The sequence below is a fragment of the Sus scrofa genome, unplaced genomic scaffold (genome assembly GCF_000003025.6).
Source record: "Sus scrofa isolate TJ Tabasco breed Duroc unplaced genomic scaffold, Sscrofa11.1 Contig1206, whole genome shotgun sequence".
In the NCBI taxonomy this organism is placed as follows: domain Eukaryota; kingdom Metazoa; phylum Chordata; class Mammalia; order Artiodactyla; family Suidae; genus Sus; species Sus scrofa.
Genome location: NW_018084833.1, coordinates 1,759,031 through 1,777,786, shown reverse-complemented (window position 1 = coordinate 1,777,786; position 18,756 = coordinate 1,759,031). Strand labels below are relative to the sequence as shown.

At 68.5% G+C, this 18,756-nt stretch overlaps 1 protein-coding gene across 6 annotated transcripts in view; it reads left to right on the top strand.

Annotated features, from left to right (window-relative positions):
* The window catches only part of KCNT1 (potassium sodium-activated channel subfamily T member 1), a 61,754-nt gene extending 44,388 nt beyond the window's left edge, over positions 1 to 17,366 (top strand). For 5 of the 6 annotated variants that reach the window (XM_021081067.1, XM_005660554.3, XM_013993968.2 and 2 more), the window contains 17 exons: positions 274 to 382; positions 1,089 to 1,238; positions 1,563 to 1,801; positions 2,024 to 2,258; positions 3,450 to 3,555; positions 4,907 to 5,079; positions 5,360 to 5,431; positions 5,550 to 5,684; positions 6,600 to 6,711; positions 10,372 to 10,473; positions 10,749 to 10,832; positions 10,920 to 11,045; positions 11,307 to 11,327; positions 11,906 to 12,230; positions 13,372 to 13,434; positions 16,396 to 16,480; positions 16,580 to 17,366. In XM_021081067.1, coding sequence (XP_020936726.1) covers positions 274 to 382; positions 1,089 to 1,238; positions 1,563 to 1,801; positions 2,024 to 2,258; positions 3,450 to 3,555; positions 4,907 to 5,079; positions 5,360 to 5,431; positions 5,550 to 5,684; positions 6,600 to 6,711; positions 10,372 to 10,473; positions 10,749 to 10,832; positions 10,920 to 11,045; positions 11,307 to 11,327; positions 11,906 to 12,230; positions 13,372 to 13,434; positions 16,396 to 16,480; positions 16,580 to 16,700 — 2,258 coding nt within the window. In that variant the 3' untranslated portion in view covers positions 16,701 to 17,366. The remainder of the gene's footprint in view (positions 1 to 273; positions 383 to 1,088; positions 1,239 to 1,562; positions 1,802 to 2,023; positions 2,259 to 3,449; positions 3,556 to 4,906; positions 5,080 to 5,359; positions 5,432 to 5,549; positions 5,685 to 6,599; positions 6,712 to 10,371; positions 10,474 to 10,748; positions 10,833 to 10,919; positions 11,046 to 11,306; positions 11,328 to 11,905; positions 12,231 to 13,371; positions 13,435 to 16,395; positions 16,481 to 16,579) is intronic. The other variant, XM_003353710.4, reaches the window with a different exon arrangement.
* The last annotated feature ends 1,390 nt before the right edge of the window (positions 17,367 to 18,756 follow it).

Here is an 18,756-nt window from a genome sequence, read left to right as displayed (position 1 = left end):
GCAGACCTGTGCGAGACACCTGAGGGGGGACAGGTGAGCAGGGCCACTACTAAGCACCTGGGGACAGGTGAACACCCCCCCCCGCCGCCGCCCTGGTGCTCTCAGTCAAGCTGGGAGACAAGCACAGAAGAGCCGGGAGAATGAAGAGGCTCCCAGGGGTGGGCTGAGCAGAGGAGGGAGGAGTCCTAGGGAGGGCGCCGGGCAAGGGGGCCCCTGCCATGGGGGTGACGGGCGGCGAGACCTTGGTGGTGACCCTGGCCCTCCCGGCCGCAGACCACGTGGTGTGTGAGGAGGAGTGCAAGTTCGCCATGCTGGCCCTGAACTGCATCTGCCCGGCCACATCCACCCTCATCACGCTGCTGGTGCACACGTCGCGTGGCCAGTGAGTGCCTCCCAGGGCGCGGCCAGGGAGACCAGGGGCACTGGGGGCCAGGGAGGTGTCAAGACCCATGACAGGGTGGGTGAGTGAGGATGGGTGGCCAGCTGAGGGCGGAGCTCTCACCGGAAGCAGCTCCTGCCTTGCCAAGCGAGGGGTAGGAGCTGGGGCGTCCCTGTGCAGCGGAGGGCTGGGGTGGAGCCCAGGAGAGCCCCAGGTCTCGGGCACGGCGAGGGGGCCCAGCGGGGCTGGGTTCATGGGAGAAGTTTGGTTTCCCGCACCGGGGCTGGGCTCCCAGGCCAAGCCGGAGGCGAGAGGTGCCCTCTTCCCTCTGGGAAAGGCCGGGCGGGGGTGGGGGTGGGGGCCCCAGTTGGAGTCCTCCGCTCCTGTGGAGCCTGGGTGGCCCTAGGGAAGGGACCGGGCAGGGGAGGAGGACGTGGCCCCAGGCACCAGAGAAGACCCACAGGCCGCAGAGGCCAGGCTTGACTCAAACATTTTGACACCCCCTGAAGATCAGGCCGTTGAGTTTATAGCTTCAGAGACCTGGCCAAGGAACCTCTCCAGCCGTCGAGTCTACTCTCGGCCCGATGGGGCGGGGTTGGGGTCCGGGGTCACGCTGGCTTCCACCCACACGGCCAGAAGCCAAACTCGGGGGGCACTGCAGCCCGGCCAGGCGGGGGGTGCGTGGAGGTGACGTCCTGCCCGCGCCCAGGGAAGGCCAGGAGTCGCCGGAGCAGTGGCAGCGCATGTACGGGCGCTGCTCGGGGAACGAGGTCTACCACGTCCGCATGGGGGACAGCAAGTTCTTCCAGGAGTATGAGGGCAAGAGCTTCACCTACGCCGCCTTCCACGCCCACAAGAAGTACGCCCCGCCCACCCCACCCCTCCCACCCCACCCCTCCCAAGACGTACGCCCCGCCCACCTCCCTCCCAAGACGTACGCCCCGCCCACCTCCCTCCCAAGACGTACGCCCCGCCCGCCCGCCCACCCCCGGGAGCGGGGGTGGGCAGGTCACGGCCAGGGAGTGACCCAGCAGGGTTGGACGCCAGCCCTCCCAGCCTCGACACCCTCACATGAGACTGCCCTCGAGGGTCTCTGGGCGGATCGGGAAGGGGTCCCCCGTTGGCCCCCAGGGAGCTGGGAAGGGCAGCTCCGGGCCCGTCGAGCCCCGCCCGGTCCTCCCAGGTACGGCGTGTGCCTCATCGGCCTGAAGCGGGAGGACAACAAGAGCATCCTGCTGAACCCGGGGCCCCGGCACATCCTGGCCGCCTCCGACACCTGCTTCTACATCAATATCACCAAGGAGGAGAACTCGGCCTTCATCTTCAAGCAGGAGGAAAAGCAGAAGAGGCGGGGCCTGGCGGGGCAGGGGCTGTACGAGGGCTCGGCCCGCCTGCCCGTGCACAGCATCATCGCCTCCGTGGGTGAGGCCCGGCGCCCAGAGTCCCAGCCCCCCGCGCCTGCCGCGCCCGCGGGCCAGTCCCCACCCTCGGGGCCTCGGGTTCGCAGCTGTCCCACGGAGATGGCCCTGCCTTCCTGTGGGGTCGGTGTCCCAGTGCAGCCGGGTCGCTCTGTCCACCTCTGCTGCAAAACCCCCAGCCCCCCTGGGGAGGGGCTGCCCGTCAAGTTCAACCACACTGTTCCAGGGACCGTGGCCATGGACCTCCAGAACGCCGAGTGCCGGCCGGCCCAGAGCGGCGGGGGCTGCGCGGGCAGCAAGCTGGCACTCCCCACGGAGAACGGCTCGGGCAGCCGGCGGCCCAGCATCGCGCCCGTCTTGGAGCTGGCCGACACCTCGGCCCTGCTGCCCTGCGATCTGTTGAGTGACCAGTCGGAGGACGAGATGCTGCCGTCGGAGGACGAGGGGCTGTCCATGGTGGAGTGAGTGTCCAGAGCAGGCCGTGCGAGGGGAGGACGGCAGGGAGTGCTGGCGCGGGAAGAGGCAGGCCGGCCGGCACCAGCCTGGGTCCCACCCTGCCCTCTGAGTGGGGCTTCCACACAGCTGCTCCCGAGACCTTGTTTAGCAAGTGGGATCTTCTGGGGACGCAACGCACGGACAGGAGAGCCAGGCTCTGCGCCCTCACCCCTCACCCTCCTCCACCTCAAACCCTGGGCAGCCACACCTCAGTGCCACAGCCCCCTTGGCGGGTGGCTGTTCTCCGGGCCCGGCTGCAGAGGTCACCAGGAGGGGAGCCCTGCGTGAGGTGCCACTGGCCCACCCGAGCTCTCACCCTGCTCTGGGTTCGGGCCCAGGTCTTCCTGTGAGATTATGCCAAGGGAGAGACCCAGTGTGTTCTCAGCTCTCAGCCCGTTGGCATCATCCAGGACAGACAGGGGGCGCCGGCCCGCATGACCGGCTCCTCCCAGCTGGGCTGGCACTGAGGCCACTGCCAGCTTCTGCCTCTGCCTCTGGGGTGGAGTAAACATGCTTTAAATGCAGACTGTGGGACCAGCTCTGGGATGAAGTCACCCCATAGGGTCCTACAGACATGGGCAGGTGGCAGGCTGGCCTCTGACGCCCTGTCCCTTAGCCAGTTGCAGACAGAGCAGAAGACCTGCCCCTCTCAAGGATAGTTGGGGGCCAACCGTGGCAGGTCGACCACCCTCATGTGTGCGCTGGGGGCTGTGGGGACAGCGGGGGGCAGCCTACGGGGAGACCAGCCTGGCTGGGGGAGCAGCGAAGGGGCCGAGGCCAGCGCCTGCCCTGGGGCTGGAGTATGGGGGGTGGGGCGCAACAGGTGAGCCTTGGGTTCTTCTGCCACTTCCAGGCCGGTGTAAGCTGGTGTGTGTGTGTATGTAGCTGCGTGATTTCCGTATGTGTGTGTGATTTCCATGTGTGTGTCTGTGATTTCTGTGAGTGTGAGTGTGTGTGTGTGGCGTCTCACCCAGACCCCTGGGGAGTAGACAGTGGTGGAGGCACAGCCCTCCTTCCTGCCCCACCCTGGAGTGGCTGGCTCCCCGCTCCCCAGGCAAAGGGGGCAGCTTGGGGGCCCCAGTGGACACCCGTCCTTGGGATCTGGCGCCCCCGTGTGGCGGCACATGCCCTGCTGAAGCTCCTGTTCCTCCCCCCAGGTACGTGAGGGGCTATCCCCCCAACTCGCCTTACATTGGCAGCTCCCCCACCCTGTGCCACCTTCTGCCCGTGAAGGCCCCCTTCTGCTGCCTGCGGCTGGACAAGGTAAGCCGCAGCAGACATCAGGGAGGTGCCTGGAACGCACTGGACGTCTCAGACCCACTTCCGACTCCACCAGGGCCCCCTGCCCCTGAGCTTGCCCGCCCGCCCGCCTGCCAGGGTCGGCTGTTTCCCTCGGGGCACGTTCCCGATTCCCCTCCTGCATCCACGCATTTCCTGAGAGGAGGGCATTCCTCACACGGCCCACTCCACATCCCCAGACCGGACACGGGTCTGACCCGCAGCCCACACCGCAGCCGCCCTGCCTGTCCCAGGAGTCCCCCTGGCCCTTTACAGCCGGAGCCATCCTGACCCCACCCACATCCGGAATGTTCCTCGCCCCCCTCCCCGGTTTGGTGGAGCATGGGGAGGGGGCTGCTGGGCCTGGGATGCCCAGAGGGGCGCGTCCTCCTGGAGGCGCTGTGGTGCTGCCTTAGACCACGTGGTACAGGTGGCACCGCCGGCTGGGGGCTGGGCTGGAGGAAATTCTGGTTTTGCCTTTGAGGTTAGGGGTCATTTGCGGGGAGGCGCGTGGGGACCAGCTGAACAAGCAGCTCTTCACGGAGCCCGCCCGCATGTCCCGCCGCAGCCGTGGGCTGCAGCCGAGGGTTCGAGGATCCTGATTCCTGCCTGTTTGTTAGCTTTTCCACTGGGAGGAAGCACAGCCCCATCTCCCAGGCGCACGCTCTCAGCCGTTTATGCCCCTGGCGCGGACTCCCTGTTTCGTTCAGAGGGTGCCCACTGCTGCGCCGGCTTTGTCCCGGATCCAGCTGGTTTTGATGCGCAGACTTTCTGGGTTTTGCTGGTGGCCCTGGGGCTGCCTTCCAGGCCCTCCCGACGTGTCCCCGTGGTCCTGAAGCATGTGCACCCCTTTGAGCCCATGGTCCCCCCACCCCACCTGGTTCTTACGCCGCCCCTGCTTCCCTTTAGTGGAAACCGGGTCTGGGCACTCGGTGTGCCCACGGCTGCTTTGCACCCAGGACTCTGTGCACAGAGCTAGAAAGTGTGCGTGCACACGCACACATGGCAAAAATGTGTGCACACACAGCAAACTGTACACGTACACACACACAAAAGGCACACCTGACAAAATGTACACACGCATGCGCGCGCGCACACACACACACACACACACACACATACACACGAGACACGTGTCCGTCCTGCAGACCCCTCCTTCCCTCCCTCCCGGACGTGATCCCTGCAGGGGCCCCAGCTCACGCTCTGCTCTGCGCGGCGGGCGGGTGGCCCCCGTGAGGCCCGGGACTGGCCGCCCGGTGCCATGTGGCTGCGGACCCGACCGCAGCGCCCTCCCGGCGGCCACCGGCCCTGGTGGATTCCGGCGTGCTCTCGGCAGGGCTGCAAGCACAACAGCTACGAAGACGCCAAGGCCTACGGCTTCAAGAACAAGCTGATCATCGTCTCGGCCGAGACGGCGGGCAACGGGCTCTACAACTTCATCGTGCCGCTGCGGGCCTACTACCGGCCCCGCAGGGAGCTCAACCCCATCGTGCTGCTGCTGGACAACAAGTGAGCGCCCCGCGGCCTCCGCCCCCGGGCCTGGGCGCTATGCCAGCCTCCTCCCTCCGGGCCCTGCTGGGCCCCGCCGGGAGCCCTCCCCCGCCAGCTCCGCTACCCCCGAGGCCTGGCCGCCCGGAGCCCGGCCGTCAGGCCCCAGGGCCTCGGGCTCCCCTCGGGTGGAGAGCAGCCCCTGCGGCCCTGGGGCCCGGCCCCGTCCCACCCCGCACACCCCGGTCAGGGCCCCGGCCGGGCGTGGGGTGGGCGCCTCCAGCACCTGCTGTCCCCGCAGGCCCGACCACCACTTCCTGGAGGCCATCTGCTGCTTCCCCATGGTCTACTACATGGAGGGCTCCGTGGACAAGTAAGACGGAGGGGCCCCCGCCCCGCGCCGCCCGTCCCCCGCACGGGCACCCCCCATCCGGGCAGCCGCGGCGGGGCGGCGGGAGGGCGGGCGGACACAGCCAGGGCGTCTCCCGCAGCCTGGACAGCCTGCTGCAGTCGGGCGTCATCTACGCCGACAACCTGGTGGTGGTGGACAAGGAGAGCACCATGAGCGCCGAGGAGGACTACATGGCCGACGCCAAGACCATCGTCAACGTGCAGACCATGTTCCGGTGAGGGCTCGGCGCCACCCCCGCGGCGACCCGGCCCCCACCCCTACCCCGCGGCGACCAGGCCCCCACCCACCCCCGCTGCGACCAGGCCCCCCACCCTCCCCCGCTGCGACCAGGCCCCCCACCCACCCCCGCGGCGACCCGGCCCCCCACCCCTACCCCCGCGGCGACCAGGCCCCCACCCACCCCCGCTGCGACCAGGCCCCCACCCTCCCCCGCTGCGACCAGGCCCCCCACCCCTCCCCACGTCTGTAGACAGGGACCCCCACCCTCCCCCGGCTGCGACCAGGCCCCCACCCTCCCCCGCTGCGACCAGGCCCCCCCCACGTCTGCGACCAGGGACCTCTCACCCCCCCCACGTCTGCGACCAGGGACCCCCACCCCTCCCCACATCTGAGACCAGGGACCCCCCACACATCCCTCCCCACGTCTGTGACCAGGGACCCCCCCCACGACCCCTCCCCACGTCTGCGACCAAGGACCCCCCGCCACGACCCCTCCCCACGTCTGTGACTAAGGACCCACCCACATCCCTCCCCAGGTCTGTGACAAAGGACCCCCCCACGACCCCTCCCCAGGTCTGTGACCAGGGACCCCCACTCCTCCCCACGTCTGTGACCAGGCCCCCCACCCCTCCCCACGTCTGTGACTAGGGACCCCCCCACATCCCTCCCCAGGTCTGTGACAAAGGACCCCCCACATCCCTCCCCAGGTCTGTGACCAGGGACCTCCACTCCTCCCCATGTCTGTAGACAGGGATCCCCCACCCCTCCCCACGTCTGAGACCAGGGACCCCCCACACACATCCCTCCCCAGGTCTGTAGACAGGGACCCCCCCCACCCCTCCCCACATCTGAGACCAAGGACCCCCCCACATCCTTCCCCACGTCTGTGACCAGGGCCCCTCTCCCCCAGGCTCTTCCCCAGCCTCAGCATCACCACGGAGCTCACCCACCCGTCCAACATGCGGTTCATGCAGTTTCGCGCCAAGGACAGCTACTCCCTGGCTCTCTCCAAACTGGAAAAGGTGAGGGGCCCCCGCCCGGCCTCCCCTGCGCCCGAGCCACGGAGCTGAGGGGCTCAGGTCTGCACAGAGCTGGAGGGGTGGGCGAGGGGGGCCCGGTGGCCTGCGGAGGAGGGTGAGGCCCTGGACTGTGTAGCCCGGAGGCCTCAGGGTCATCAGCCAGGAGCAGCCAGCGTCGGCTAAGGCAGGTCCAGGTCTGGCCTCGTGGGCTGCTTGTCACGTCAGGAACCCAGGTGACGCCAGCCCCGACACCACACCCCAGCCTGAACCGTGTCTATTCTCTCCACTGCCCGGCGGGGCCGTGCTCGTCCCAGTGCAGGGCAGGGACGGGGGACCAGAGAGGGTCCCCGGCAGGGCAGCTCTCGCTCCTCGGGCGCCATGAAGGGCCTCAGCCGGGAACCCAGGGACACAGGCAGGACAGGCCCGGTGGTGCCGCCGGGCAGGTTTGTGGACCCCAGCCCCTCCCAGGCCAGGGCAGCACCGGTTGTTGGGGGGGAGCGCCACACTCTGGCGAAACCAGGAAGCAGGCGAGTCGCCACGGAGGAGCCGCGACCATTCCCTGCGCACCTGGGCTGAGGCCCTGCCAGGGAGCGGCTTGCGCCCGTGTGTTTGAACCCTGGCCACAGCAAGGAGGACCCCCACGGCTGCCCGCCCGAGCCGGGCCTGGCCAGCAGCAGCCGACGGAAGGGACGGCTCTGGAGCTCCGTGGCCCCGACTGGGGACGGACAAAGGAAGGGGATGCTGTCCAGAGGCTCGTGGCAACCCTGGGCTCCTTGGCTGGCAGCCTGAGACCTCGGGCCATCCTGCCTGCTCACCCCTGCCCCCCACCGTGAAGCCCACCGGACCCCACTCAGCAGCCCAGGAACTAAACCTCTACCCTCTCTGTGCTGGAACCAGGCAATTGGAAGCTGGGCTCCGTGGCCCCAGCAGGAAGGTTCCAGGTCTCAGGATCTCAGGAGGACTCTCAGGCCCTGGAAGGCCCAGTCTGACCCAAGTGCGAGCAGGGATGGGCGGCACAGAGCTGGGGTCGAGGCGCACATCCTGGCACGGACCCTCGCGTGCCACCTTCCCTCAAGCAAACCAGCTGCCCCCCCCCCCTGTTCGGGAGGTGGGCTTGAAGCAGGTCCGTCCGCGAGCGTATCAGATGCGCAGCCACCTCCTTCCACCACGAATCTGCCTCCTACCCCTTCCCCTGCGGCAGGCATCACCAGTCGACTGCTCCTTCCCCAGCAGCATCGCCTCCAGGGGCGGGGGCAGCCCCCTTCCCACCTCGGGGGTTCGTGATGGTAAAGTGAGTGCTGCGGTTTTATGACGGAGAGAAGTCAGGAAGCAGCCAGCATGTGTGACCGCAGGAGGCTGCTCCTGGCTGGTGAGGGGCTGAGGTCCACGTGCGGCAGGAGACCCGGCGTACGCGGGACCCCGGGCTGAGGAGAGGGGCCGGCAGGGGACGGTCAGAGCCGCTGTCACGCCCTCCCCGCGAGTGCCAGGTCCGTAGGAGGCCCCCAGGTCCTCGTTTGCTCATGCACTGGCTGCACTTGGCCGGGGCTCCCGGGAGGTCTCTGCTGCCCCAGGCGTGTCCGGGCTCCCTGACGCCGCAGACGGACGGTCCAGCAGATGGTGGCCGGCCTCCCACAGGGGTGGCCAGGGACACTTCTTTGAAGAAATCAGTGGCGATGTATTTTTTAAAAGTGTGTACACTTATCGTAAGTACAAGAAGCAGAGAGAAGGATAAAGAAGAAAATGAAGAAAAGGAGATTCCCCAGATTCCCGGGTCGCTTCTGCATCCGCTCCACCCGGGCGGGCGCGGCGAGGCGCTGAGGGGATCCTTCGGAAAGCGGGGCGGGAGGGCGAGGCTGGGGTGTACGTCCTACCTGGAGAAGACAGGTCCTGTCCACCTGGTTCAAGCTGAAGAAGCCTTGGAGGCGTTTCCGGCGTTCAGAGAAACGCGTGTCCAGGAGAGTCCCCTGGCGCCGGGGAGAGCTGTCTCCTGCAGGTCCGTCTCCGCAAGACGTCCCAGGGCCTGGGCCACCCCCATCCCTGTCCCGGGACCCGGGCTCCTGCTCCAGCAGCCTCGGTGCCTGCGACTCTGACATCCGGCTGGGCATCCTGCCCACCTCCCTCTGGCCGAGCCGTTCTCCGAATTCGCCCACCTGTGTTCTGCGTCCCGCTGTTCCCTGTGACCTCAGAGTGCAGGTTAAAGCCCCTGGCCCATCTGCGGCCGCTGCCGAGCGTGCGGCGTGGACGCAGGGCCCCTGCTCAGAAAGCTGGGAAGCTCTGTGAAGGTTCTTGACCGTCACGCCTCTTCCTCCTCCTGAAGCCTGCCCGGATCGGATGTGGTTCTTTTCTTCTTGAACCATTAGTTGTTCTGCGTAAAGGGAAGCTGACAGCTTGAGTGACGTCAGGAGACTCTTCGTCCTCGTAAACGCATCGTGAGTCCTACATGCAGCCCGGAGTCGTGTGGCTCCGATTCCTGGCTCTCACGGGACTCGTTCTTTCCAGCACAGCACAATGCTGTTCAGAGCTCACACGTCGTTTCCCTCCCAGCAGCCGCGTGCTGCTGGGGTGCCCTCGGCTCCCTGCTGGTGACGGGGGACAGAGGTGAGGCCCCCTGCCTGGGCGTCTGGCTGCGTTGTCATCCAAGTTTGCAGCGATGAAGCCTCTGGTGCAGAAGCAGCAGAGGATGCTCTGGGGAGTCTGTGCGTGTCGCCTTCTCTCTGATTGGAGCACCTTCTGGTCCCTCAGGAGTGACACCCCGCGGGCTCAGAGCCCGCCCTCATCAGCAGCCCCCCCCCCAAGATGTCCACATCCTAACCCAGAACCAGTAGGGTGGAGCGCGAGTCTGGGGAGGGCGCTGAGACGGGAGGTGGCCCTGGATTGTCCCACACCATCACCAGGGGCCTTGTGAGAGGGTGGCCCTGAGGACCAAGGGGCCAGGAGCCAGGGGTGTGGTCCGCTTCTAGAAACTGGGAGAGGCGGAGAAGGTTGTCCTCCAAGCTGCCAGCAGGAAGTGGGACGTCTGGTGCCAGCCCGTGGTGACATGTCCCAGCAGCCACAGAAAATGCTCCCAACATCTAAGGAATCTGTGCCCTGGAGCGTCGCAAATGCCGCGTGCTCAGGGGACGAGGAAACTGTGAAGCCCACGTTTCTGCTCCCGCGCCCGCTGCCGCCCCTCGACTTCGCTTACAGACACGAGTTCTGGGATGAAATTACTGAGAGAACCCAAGTAGTATCGGTGAGGTTGCGGGTTCGGTCCCTGGCCTCGCCCAGTGGGTTAAGGATCCGGCGTTGCCATCAGCTGTGGCATAGGTCGCAGTTGCGGCCTGGATGTGGAGTTGCTGCGGCGTAGGCTGGGAGCTGTAGCTCCGATTGGACCCCTAACCTGGGACCCTCCATATACTGAGGGTGCGACTCTAAAGAGCAAAAAAGAAAGAATTCCAGGATGGCGACAGCAGGGCCTTAAACCAAGCCCGGGCCCCCGAATCCTCACCCCCACCCCCGGCCCCCAGTGTGTCTGGGGGACCCAGAGCAGGTGCTCGGCCTGGGCTCGGCCGTCTGCTGGGGCTCGGCACACACACGAGCCGCCCACCTGCTCCGCCCAGCCGCCCCTGCCCCATGTGGCCGTGGCCGTGGGCACCAGCCAATCTGAGCCCCCCTGTCCTGCAGAGGGAGCGGGAAAACGGCTCCAACCTGGCCTTCATGTTCCGCCTGCCGTTCGCCGCCGGCCGCGTCTTCAGCATCAGCATGCTGGACACGCTGCTCTATCAGGTCAGCAGGAGGGGCAGGGAGGCGCCCGCTGTGCCCGGCCAGCGTCCCTCTACGCGTCCAACCCCCGGGTGCCCGGGAGGCTGGGTGGCTCTGGGCCCCGCGCCTGCTCGGGAGCAGCAGGGTTCCCGTCTGGGGGCCCCGCCCTCTCCTCCTGATCCCTTTGACCTGATGCGCGTGGCCGTCGCTGACCGCGGCCGGGAGAGGCTGCCCAGCGCGTCTGCCGGGCACGCGGGGCTGGGGCCGCGCAGGTGTGGACGCCAGCCTCTCGCCCCCAGTCCTTCGTCAAGGACTACATGATCCCCATCACCAGGCTGCTGCTCGGCCTGGACACCACGCCGGGCTCCGGCTACCTCTGTGCCGTAAGTGCCCGGGCGGCGGGGCCGGGCGGGCGGCTGGTGCTGGGGGCGAGGGGCGGCACTGCCAGCCCAGGGCTGCCCGCGTTGCAGATGAAGATCACGGAGGAGGACCTGTGGATCCGGACGTACGGGCGCCTCTTCCAGAAGCTGTGCTCCTCCAGCGCCGAGGTGCCCATCGGCATCTACCGCACCGAGAGCCACGTCTTCTCCTCGGAGGTGGGCGGGCGGGTCCCAGAGGCAGCCCTGCTTCCCGCGGCTCGGGCAGCCAGGCCCTTTGGGGTCAGGTGCACACGACCCGACGTGGGACATCCTTGGGGTGGCTCTGACCCCTGTGGGGGAGGGGAGGCTTGAGAGCCCCGCGGGGCCCCTGTGCCACCAGTGGAACCACAGAAGGCGGGCTGCCCACCGGTCCTGGGTCTATGAGGGGCCGGGCAGGAGCGCCCGCGGGTACCCAGGCCGTCCTGGTTTCCTTTGCAGCCCCACGACCTCAGAGCCCAGGTGAGTTCACCTAGCACAGCGGAGTCCCGGGCCTCAGGGGAGGGGCACAGTGCACTCAGGGAGGGGTTGTGGCATCACCCACCCGGTACAGACAGGAAACAGGCCAGGGTGCCCCAGTCCCACAGGCCACTGCATGTCATGTCTTGGCCCTGTCGTGGCGGGCACCCCTTCTCCACCGCGTCTGTGCCATCTCCACACCCCAGAGCCCCACGCATCTGCCCAGCCCACAAGCCCCTGGTGCCTCCCAGCCCCCATGTCCCCCCCCCACCAGGAGACTGAGCCGCAGAGAGGGCGTGGCCTCCAGGGCCCCGAGAGGTGGATGGGGTGGCTTCTCTCGCTAGCATATCAGGGCCAGGCCTGGAGCCAGGGCTGAGGGTGGGCGTCTGGGGCTCACGTAGGGGGGTTCTGGCCTGGCACCCACCCCCGCCCCAGCTGGAGAGGAGGGCACCCGTCCCCGGGCTGAGGTCCCCCGGGGCCGTGACTATCCTCCTCCACCCTGTCCCCCCGCTGCTCTGACGGTCACCTCCCCTCCCCGCTCGCTCCTCTGTCCCCGGCCCTCACCCCTTGTCCCCGGCCAGTCCCAGATCTCAGTGAGCGTGGAGGATGGCGAGGACACGCGGGACGTGAAGGGGTCCTGGGGCGCGCGGGTGGGTACCGGTGGCGGCAGTGCCCACGGCAAGCACGCGGCGGGCGGTGACCCGGCCGAGCACCCGCTCCTGCGGCGCAAGAGCCTGCCGTGGGCGCGGAGGCTGAGCCGCAAGGGCTCCCGGCCCTCGGGGAAGGCGGCGGCCGAGTGGATCAGCCAGCAGCGGCTCAGCCTGTACCGGCGCTCGGAGCGGCAGGAGCTGTCCGAGCTGGTCAAGAACCGCATGAAGCACCTGGGGCTGCCCACCACCGGCTACGGTAAGGCCGACCGGTCCGAGCCGGGACCCCGGGAGGGGCTGAGCCTCTGCTAAGGCCTCAGCTTCCCCGCCTGTGCAGTAAAGGCCTGGGGCGGGCTGAGCCCTGGAGGAGGGGGTGGGGGAGGGGGCGGCCGAGGACACAGGCCTCGGTGGGGCACAGACGGGCCACCTCGGGCCAGTCCAAGGCCCGCTGGGTCCCCGTGCGGAGCAGGAGCGGGGATGTGGCACGGAGACCCAGAGCCCCCCCAGCAGCCAGGGCTCGGGGGCAGGTCAGGGGGCCACAGGTCCAACGGCCCAGTGCCGAGGCACTCCCAGGCCCCGGGGCCCCCACCGCTGCTCCTGGGCACGGCCACCCCATTCCTGCGAGTTCGGGGGGGACACCGCCAGGGCCTTTGTCTTCACGGGCAGACTTTCCCTGCAGCTTGTCTTGGGGAGATGTTTGTAACCTTGACCATGTACAGGCTGCGCTGCCGTGACTGGGCCAGAGGCCCGAGGCCTCTCCCTCAGCTGGCGCGGTCCAAGCGCCCCCCCCCCCCCCCTCCGTCGCCTGGCCTCATCCACATCCTGGGCTGGCTTCCTTCTCGGGTCCCCTGTCCACCTTCCCAGGCCTGGCTCTGCCCTGCATGGGCGCCCCTCTCCCCGCCCTGGCGTCTGTCACCCACCCGGTGGGTCAGGGACCGTGAGCCCCCCTCCAAGTGGGATCAGGTGGCTTGGCTCCGCCATCTGCTGGCTGTGCACACCTGGCGGGAGGGGCAGCCCAGGAGAACCGCTCAGCCCCTCCCTGCCGCACCAGCCACATCATTCACCTGTGTCCCCTGTGTCCCTTCCCCAGTGGGTGCTGTCACCCCTTTCCCGGCGGAGCTCCTGCTGAGGCTCTGAGCGGAGGGCATGCTGGCAGTCAGAGATGCCTGCCCATCCGACCCCCAGAGCGGGCACCCGCCCCCTGCACCCGCCTCGGCCTCTGCGACCCCCGCCTGTCCCCAGCAGAGCTTGGCAGACAGGGCGGCGACTTCTGGTCAGGACAGGCTGGCCCCTAGCTGGCCGCTCCGCGTGCAGCTGCCCCCCCCGCCGCCGAGGCGCCTCTGCTGCTTTGCTGATTTCTCTCTCTGTTTCTGTCTGCCCCTCTTCCTGTGTGTCTGTAGAGGATGTAGCAAATTTAACAGCCAGTGACGTCATGAATCGGGTAAACTTGGGATATTTGCAAGGTAATTGTGCTCCGGTGGCCGGAGGCTGGCCAAGGGGCCGGCCCACCCCTCGCCGACGCTCAGCCTGGCAGCCACCCGCCCACACCAGGCAGACAGGCAGGACAAGCCAAGAGAGAGGGTCCCGCAGGCAGGGCCTCTGTGCTCCCCGCCGGCCACCTTGGCTTCCCGCCTCCGCCCGGGACCTGCCCCCAGGAGCCCCGTCCTGCCTCCCCGGGCGGTTGTCTAGGAGGAGGAAGCCTGCTCTGGGCACGCAGTCCGCCTGCAGCCGGCCCCTGGGAGCCCACCCAGCTCTCGGGAAGCACCCGGACGGCCGGCCCCAGGCCGCGGTGCCCGCGCCCCTGCCTGCTGGAGCAGGGTGAGGCCTGGGCTGGGCCTGGGGTCCTGGGCCTGCACGCCCACCCCCTGAGCCTTTGCGGGCCCCCTGAGCCAGGTGACCGCTGACATCCGCGCCTCAGCTGGGGCTTCAAGAGGGAGACTCCCTCTTCAGTTGAGGCAAAGCCGATGAGGCTCTGGGGTACAGGGCCTACCTGGGCCCCCAGTTCTTCCAAGACGACACCCTGCAGACCTGCCCCAAGACCCCAACAGGGCACACAGGCCTCGATGCCAGAACCCCTTCCTCCCCTGCGGGCTCCTGGCACCCGGGGAGGTCGGAGCCTGCACGGCCAGGCCCCCGGGGCACAGGGGACCCCGAAGCTGACGGCCTAGCTCCGCGGGACTGTTTCTGAGGATGGAGGGAGCCGTCGGGGGGCAGCCCAGGCCCAGGGGCGAGGAGCCCCGAGAGTCACAGCCAAGGGAGCTGCTGGGAGCCGGCCCAGCTCGGCCCCTGCGGGCAACGCCCAGGCACCTCTGGGGTCCTCGTGCTTTTCCACTTCCCGCGCCCGCGTTCGTGGGAGACCTGCCAGCCCGAGCCTGAGCCTGGAGCTGCCGTGAAGGACGGCTGCGTCACCCCATCCCTGCGCCCACTTGCACCCCTGCTTCCCACCAGGGCTCCCGGGCCGGTGGCCTCACCCACAGGGTCCCTGGGACTCACTGGGGGGGGTGCTGAGCCCCCACCGTGTGTGGGTGTTGCGAGGTGCCTGGGCCAGGACATAAAACCAGAAGAGAGGCTGATCCTGTGGGCTGGGGGATCCCCCTGGGGAGGGTGCCATCACGAGCCCCTCTGGCTGCCTGCACAGGAGACGCCCCCAGCCCCTTCCTCACAGCCGCCTGGGGGCGCATCTAGTCACCTCAACTCATAGGGAGAGCGGGGCTGGGCAGGCAGGGCATGTGGGCGCCCAGGGCCGGCTGGGAGGCTGATCTGCAGGTTAGGGAGGAGCCCCCCACTGTAAGGCCTGGAATGCCGTGGGGGAGGGAGTGGGTGGGCTGGCACTCCCTTGGTCATTAGCCAGGAGAGCCATCGCCAGCCCTGCCCCCACCCAAGGTGCTCACCAGGGCACAGCAGTCGCGGGGACGCCGGCCCATCCTGGGGAAATGGAGGTCAGGGCCTTGAGACTGACCCCCGCCCCGAGCCCCGGGCCCACGCCCCCCGCCTCAGCCCAGCCCCCGGAAGCACAAAGCTGGGCCTGACCGGAGCTAGGAGGGCCCGGGGTCCGTCTACCCAGGCGAGAAGCAGGGCCAGGGAGCTGCCACTCCCACCCGCACGCAGAGGCCCGGCCCCGCCCCGGGGGAGCTGAGCTGTGGCCACGGCCCTGGCCTGTGCCCACCTCTCCATTTGCCGCCTTCGGACCAAGCCTGCTTCCACACGGCCACCCTGCTGAGGGCTGTGGTCAGGGGTGCGGGGTCCCCAGGAGCCTCAGGAGCCGCCCCCCTCCCACCTGCATCCCCCGGGCCCTGCCGCCAGCCCGCACAGCACGGCCTCCAGCCTGACCCAACCTGGCTCGGGATCGGCCGCACCTCGGGCAGCACGACCCACCGCATGCAGTGGGAGGGGCGGGGCGGTCAGTGCCTGGCTGCCGGGCCTGGACACGAGGCTGGCACCCGCTGATGTCTGTCAGCCCCCAAGTCCCAGCCTGTGCCCCCGCCTGCCCCCCAGCATGCTGGGCTCCACCTGCCACTGTGGGGACCCTGAATCCACGGCCAGTTCCATGGATTCAGGGAAGCGAGATGCAGCCCCCCGCCCCTGCTTGGCTGGCCAACCAGCAACTGCCCCAGCTTTCCAGAAGATTCTGTCACTAGGTACACGGACAGGCAGGGAAGTGGGAGGAGCCAGGAACAGAGGCCGCCCAGGGCCCGACTCCTGGAGAACCCCCTTCCCCCGTGTCCGTCCTGGCTCAGGGTCGGGCAGGGCCTGCAGAGGTCGGCGGATGGGTAAACCTAGGCCACGAGCCACTCATCCCCTGCCAGTGACTGCGGCTCACTGCTGGGCAGTGGCCAGCCCTGTCCCTGTATTTGGCCAGAGACACCTATGAGGCGATTAGGGGTTCCCCAGAACCCATTTGTACCCCTGCGGGTCGCGTCCCACAGCCACCCCATGAGCCAGACACGGGGCTGTCCCCATGTCCCCATGACAGGCAGCAGGGCTCTGCGTGCACCCAAGGGCCTCCCGCGGGGTGGCTTGGGAAGAAGAGGCCAAGTCCAGGGTGAGGGGAGACCGGGGCGGCCTTGGGCGGGGGTGGGGGGACGCGCCGAGGGCTGGGCTGTGTGGGCAGGTGTATGTCTGTGCCAGCGTCTGCACACGTGCAGATGTGCAGGTTCGAGCAGGGGATGGGGGTGCTCCAGGCCTCGGTTCAGGGTGACCACACGGTAAGGTGCTGGCGGCTCAGCCGAGCACGCTGCAGGGAGTGTGGTTCGGGGGACCGGCCTGGCCGCCCCTCCCGGCGGAGGGCTGCTCGGCTGGAAAGGCCTGGAGGTTCTGCCGCCGGACCGCAGCCAGCAGCTCTTCCGGGCCCTGCGGGGCGGAGGTGGGCGGAGGTGGGCAGGGGCCGAGCGGTGACCACCTGCCGGGCCCTGTCTCCTCCGCAGACGAGATGAATGACCACCAGAACACCCTCTCCTACGTGCTCATCAACCCCCCACCCGACACGCGGCTGGAGCCCAACGACATCGTGTAGGTACCACGTCCCCACCCACCGCATGTCCACACCGCCGTCCGCGCGCCCACGCCCCCGGGCGGAGGCGGCCTCGGGATCCTCCCGCCTCCCCGCAGGTATCTCATCCGCTCCGACCCCTTGGCCCACGTGGCCAGCGGCTCCCAGAGCCGGAAGAGCAGCTGCAGCAACAAGCTGGCCTCCTGCAACCCGGAGACGCGGGACGAGACGCAGCTCTGAGCAGCCAGGGGCCCTGCCCGGCCGAGCCGCGGGATGCACGAGCCTGCGGACCGTCACAGGGCCCGGGCCGCCCACCCCCCCGGCGCTGCTCCCGATCCGACCGGAGGGAGTGGGCCTCGGCCGGGGTGAGGGGCGCAGCGGCCCCGGGCACCACGGGACGCTGGTCGGGAGCCTTTTTAGACCTGTTTTTACAAGTCCACACAATCCATGTCCCTTTACACAAATGCACCGCAACTCGTGACCGTGACCGAGCCGGGCCAAGGTGCAGGGAGGGGCTGGCCTAGACCACCCGACGGGCGTGTTCCCACGCGGGGCCCCCCCTCCCCCCACACGTCCTCCGCCGGCTCAGCTGTGAGGGTCTGGCCCAGGTCGGGCGGCGAGGGGAGCACTTCCCAGAGGAAATGGGGAGCTTGGCAGAGCCCCTCGCCCAGGCCAGGCGCGCCAGGAGACCCCAGAGGGGCCCCGCGACCAGACGCGGACCTTTCGCCTGTTTTTATGCGGATCTCCCGCAGCCCTTTCAACCCAAGACCTGAAGCACAACCACCCAGGCCGCCTCCTGCCGAGGGAGGGACTCTGGGCGTCTCCGCGGGTCCCCTGTGCCTGTTTGTGCCGGGATGTGCCTGCTCAGTGCTGGAAGCTTGTATTAAATGGACGTGCTCTGCAGACGGGGCGGCGCTGTGACACACCCCCCCAGCGGCTTCGCACTCGGGCCAGGCCTGCCCCCGCCACCCGGTTCCAAGGCTAGAAACTCTTACTGTGGGCCCCCACCCACCCGGACCCCACAGGGAAGCCCCCACCCCCGAGGAAAGGCTGCTGGCCTGGGCCCTCCCCCAAGCAAGTGGGGTGACGGGGTTGGGGGCTCCAGTGTCCAGGGCTCCCTGGTGAGCGGCCCAGCTCTGGGGCCCAGTCGTGCCCGGGGAAGGGGCACAGGGGACAGGGGTGTGCCTGGCTGGGACAAAGTCACCTGAGTTTGTTCTGGGCTGAGGCTCTGCTCCCCGAGAGCACCCCGAGAGGCCAGCCGGGAAAGGGCCAGCACAGCCCCTGGGGTGGGGGTGGCTCAGGACAACACAGCTGCTGGAGTGGCCTGCCCTGAGGGAGGAAGGTGGCCCAGGCCAGCCTCTCCTTCTGGAGCCCAGGCCACACAGCCAGCTCCTCCCCGACCCTGGCAGCCTGGTCTCCCCCGCCCACCCCCTCCCCGAGTGTCCACAAGCCCAAAGGCAGCGGGCAGCAGGGGGACAGGAGGGGGCAGCTGGTCCGGGTGGGGAAAGCTTGGGGCCCTTAAGGGGGCGACAGGGGTAGGATAGCCTTGGGGGGCTGGGCCAGCAGGTGACCGTCTCCCAGCATTCTGCCCGCACGTGTCCCCCTCTGGCACCCGGGCTCCAGCTGCCCAAGGGGAGGAGGCGCCCGCAGGAGCAGAGGCAGAGGCAGCTGTTGCGCTGTGGACGGGGCCCCGCCCGGGAGGCATGCTTCAAGTTGCCCGGCTTGGGTTTGGGGTTCGCGGGCCCAGCGGTGAGGAGCGGGGTCCAGACGAGGCGCTCACACCCGTGGCTGTGATGATGGAGCGTCCAGCAAGGGCCGGAGACCCGAGTCGGGGGCCGGCACGGCCTTGAACGGGCGAGTGGAGGCGGGTCCTCGATGTTCTGCCAGGTTTCTGGACACACACAGTTAGAGACCCTCTAGTTTTGCTCATTCCTATTGAAAACTGGTAAGACGGCCAGGCCAGCGAAGGTCCAGTGGTCCAGCTAGTGAAGTGGGCAGGGCCTGGGCGCCCGGGCACTCACGGTGGGTGGAAGGAGGTTGCGGAAGGAGCCCTGCTCTGCAGAACAAGCCCCCGTATCTCAAAAGAAGCGCACCTGCTCCCTGGGAGACGCAAGGGGGTGGCATCATGTCAAACGCTCGTTGAAACCAGAGAAGGCTGAGTTCCTGGTGGCACAGTGGTTTCAGGGTCCAGCGCTGTCACTGCTGCGACCCGGGCTACTGCTGCGGCCCAGGCTCAAACCCTGGCCGGGGAGCTTCCACCTGCCGCGGGTGTGGCCAAAAAACCCAGTCAGAGACG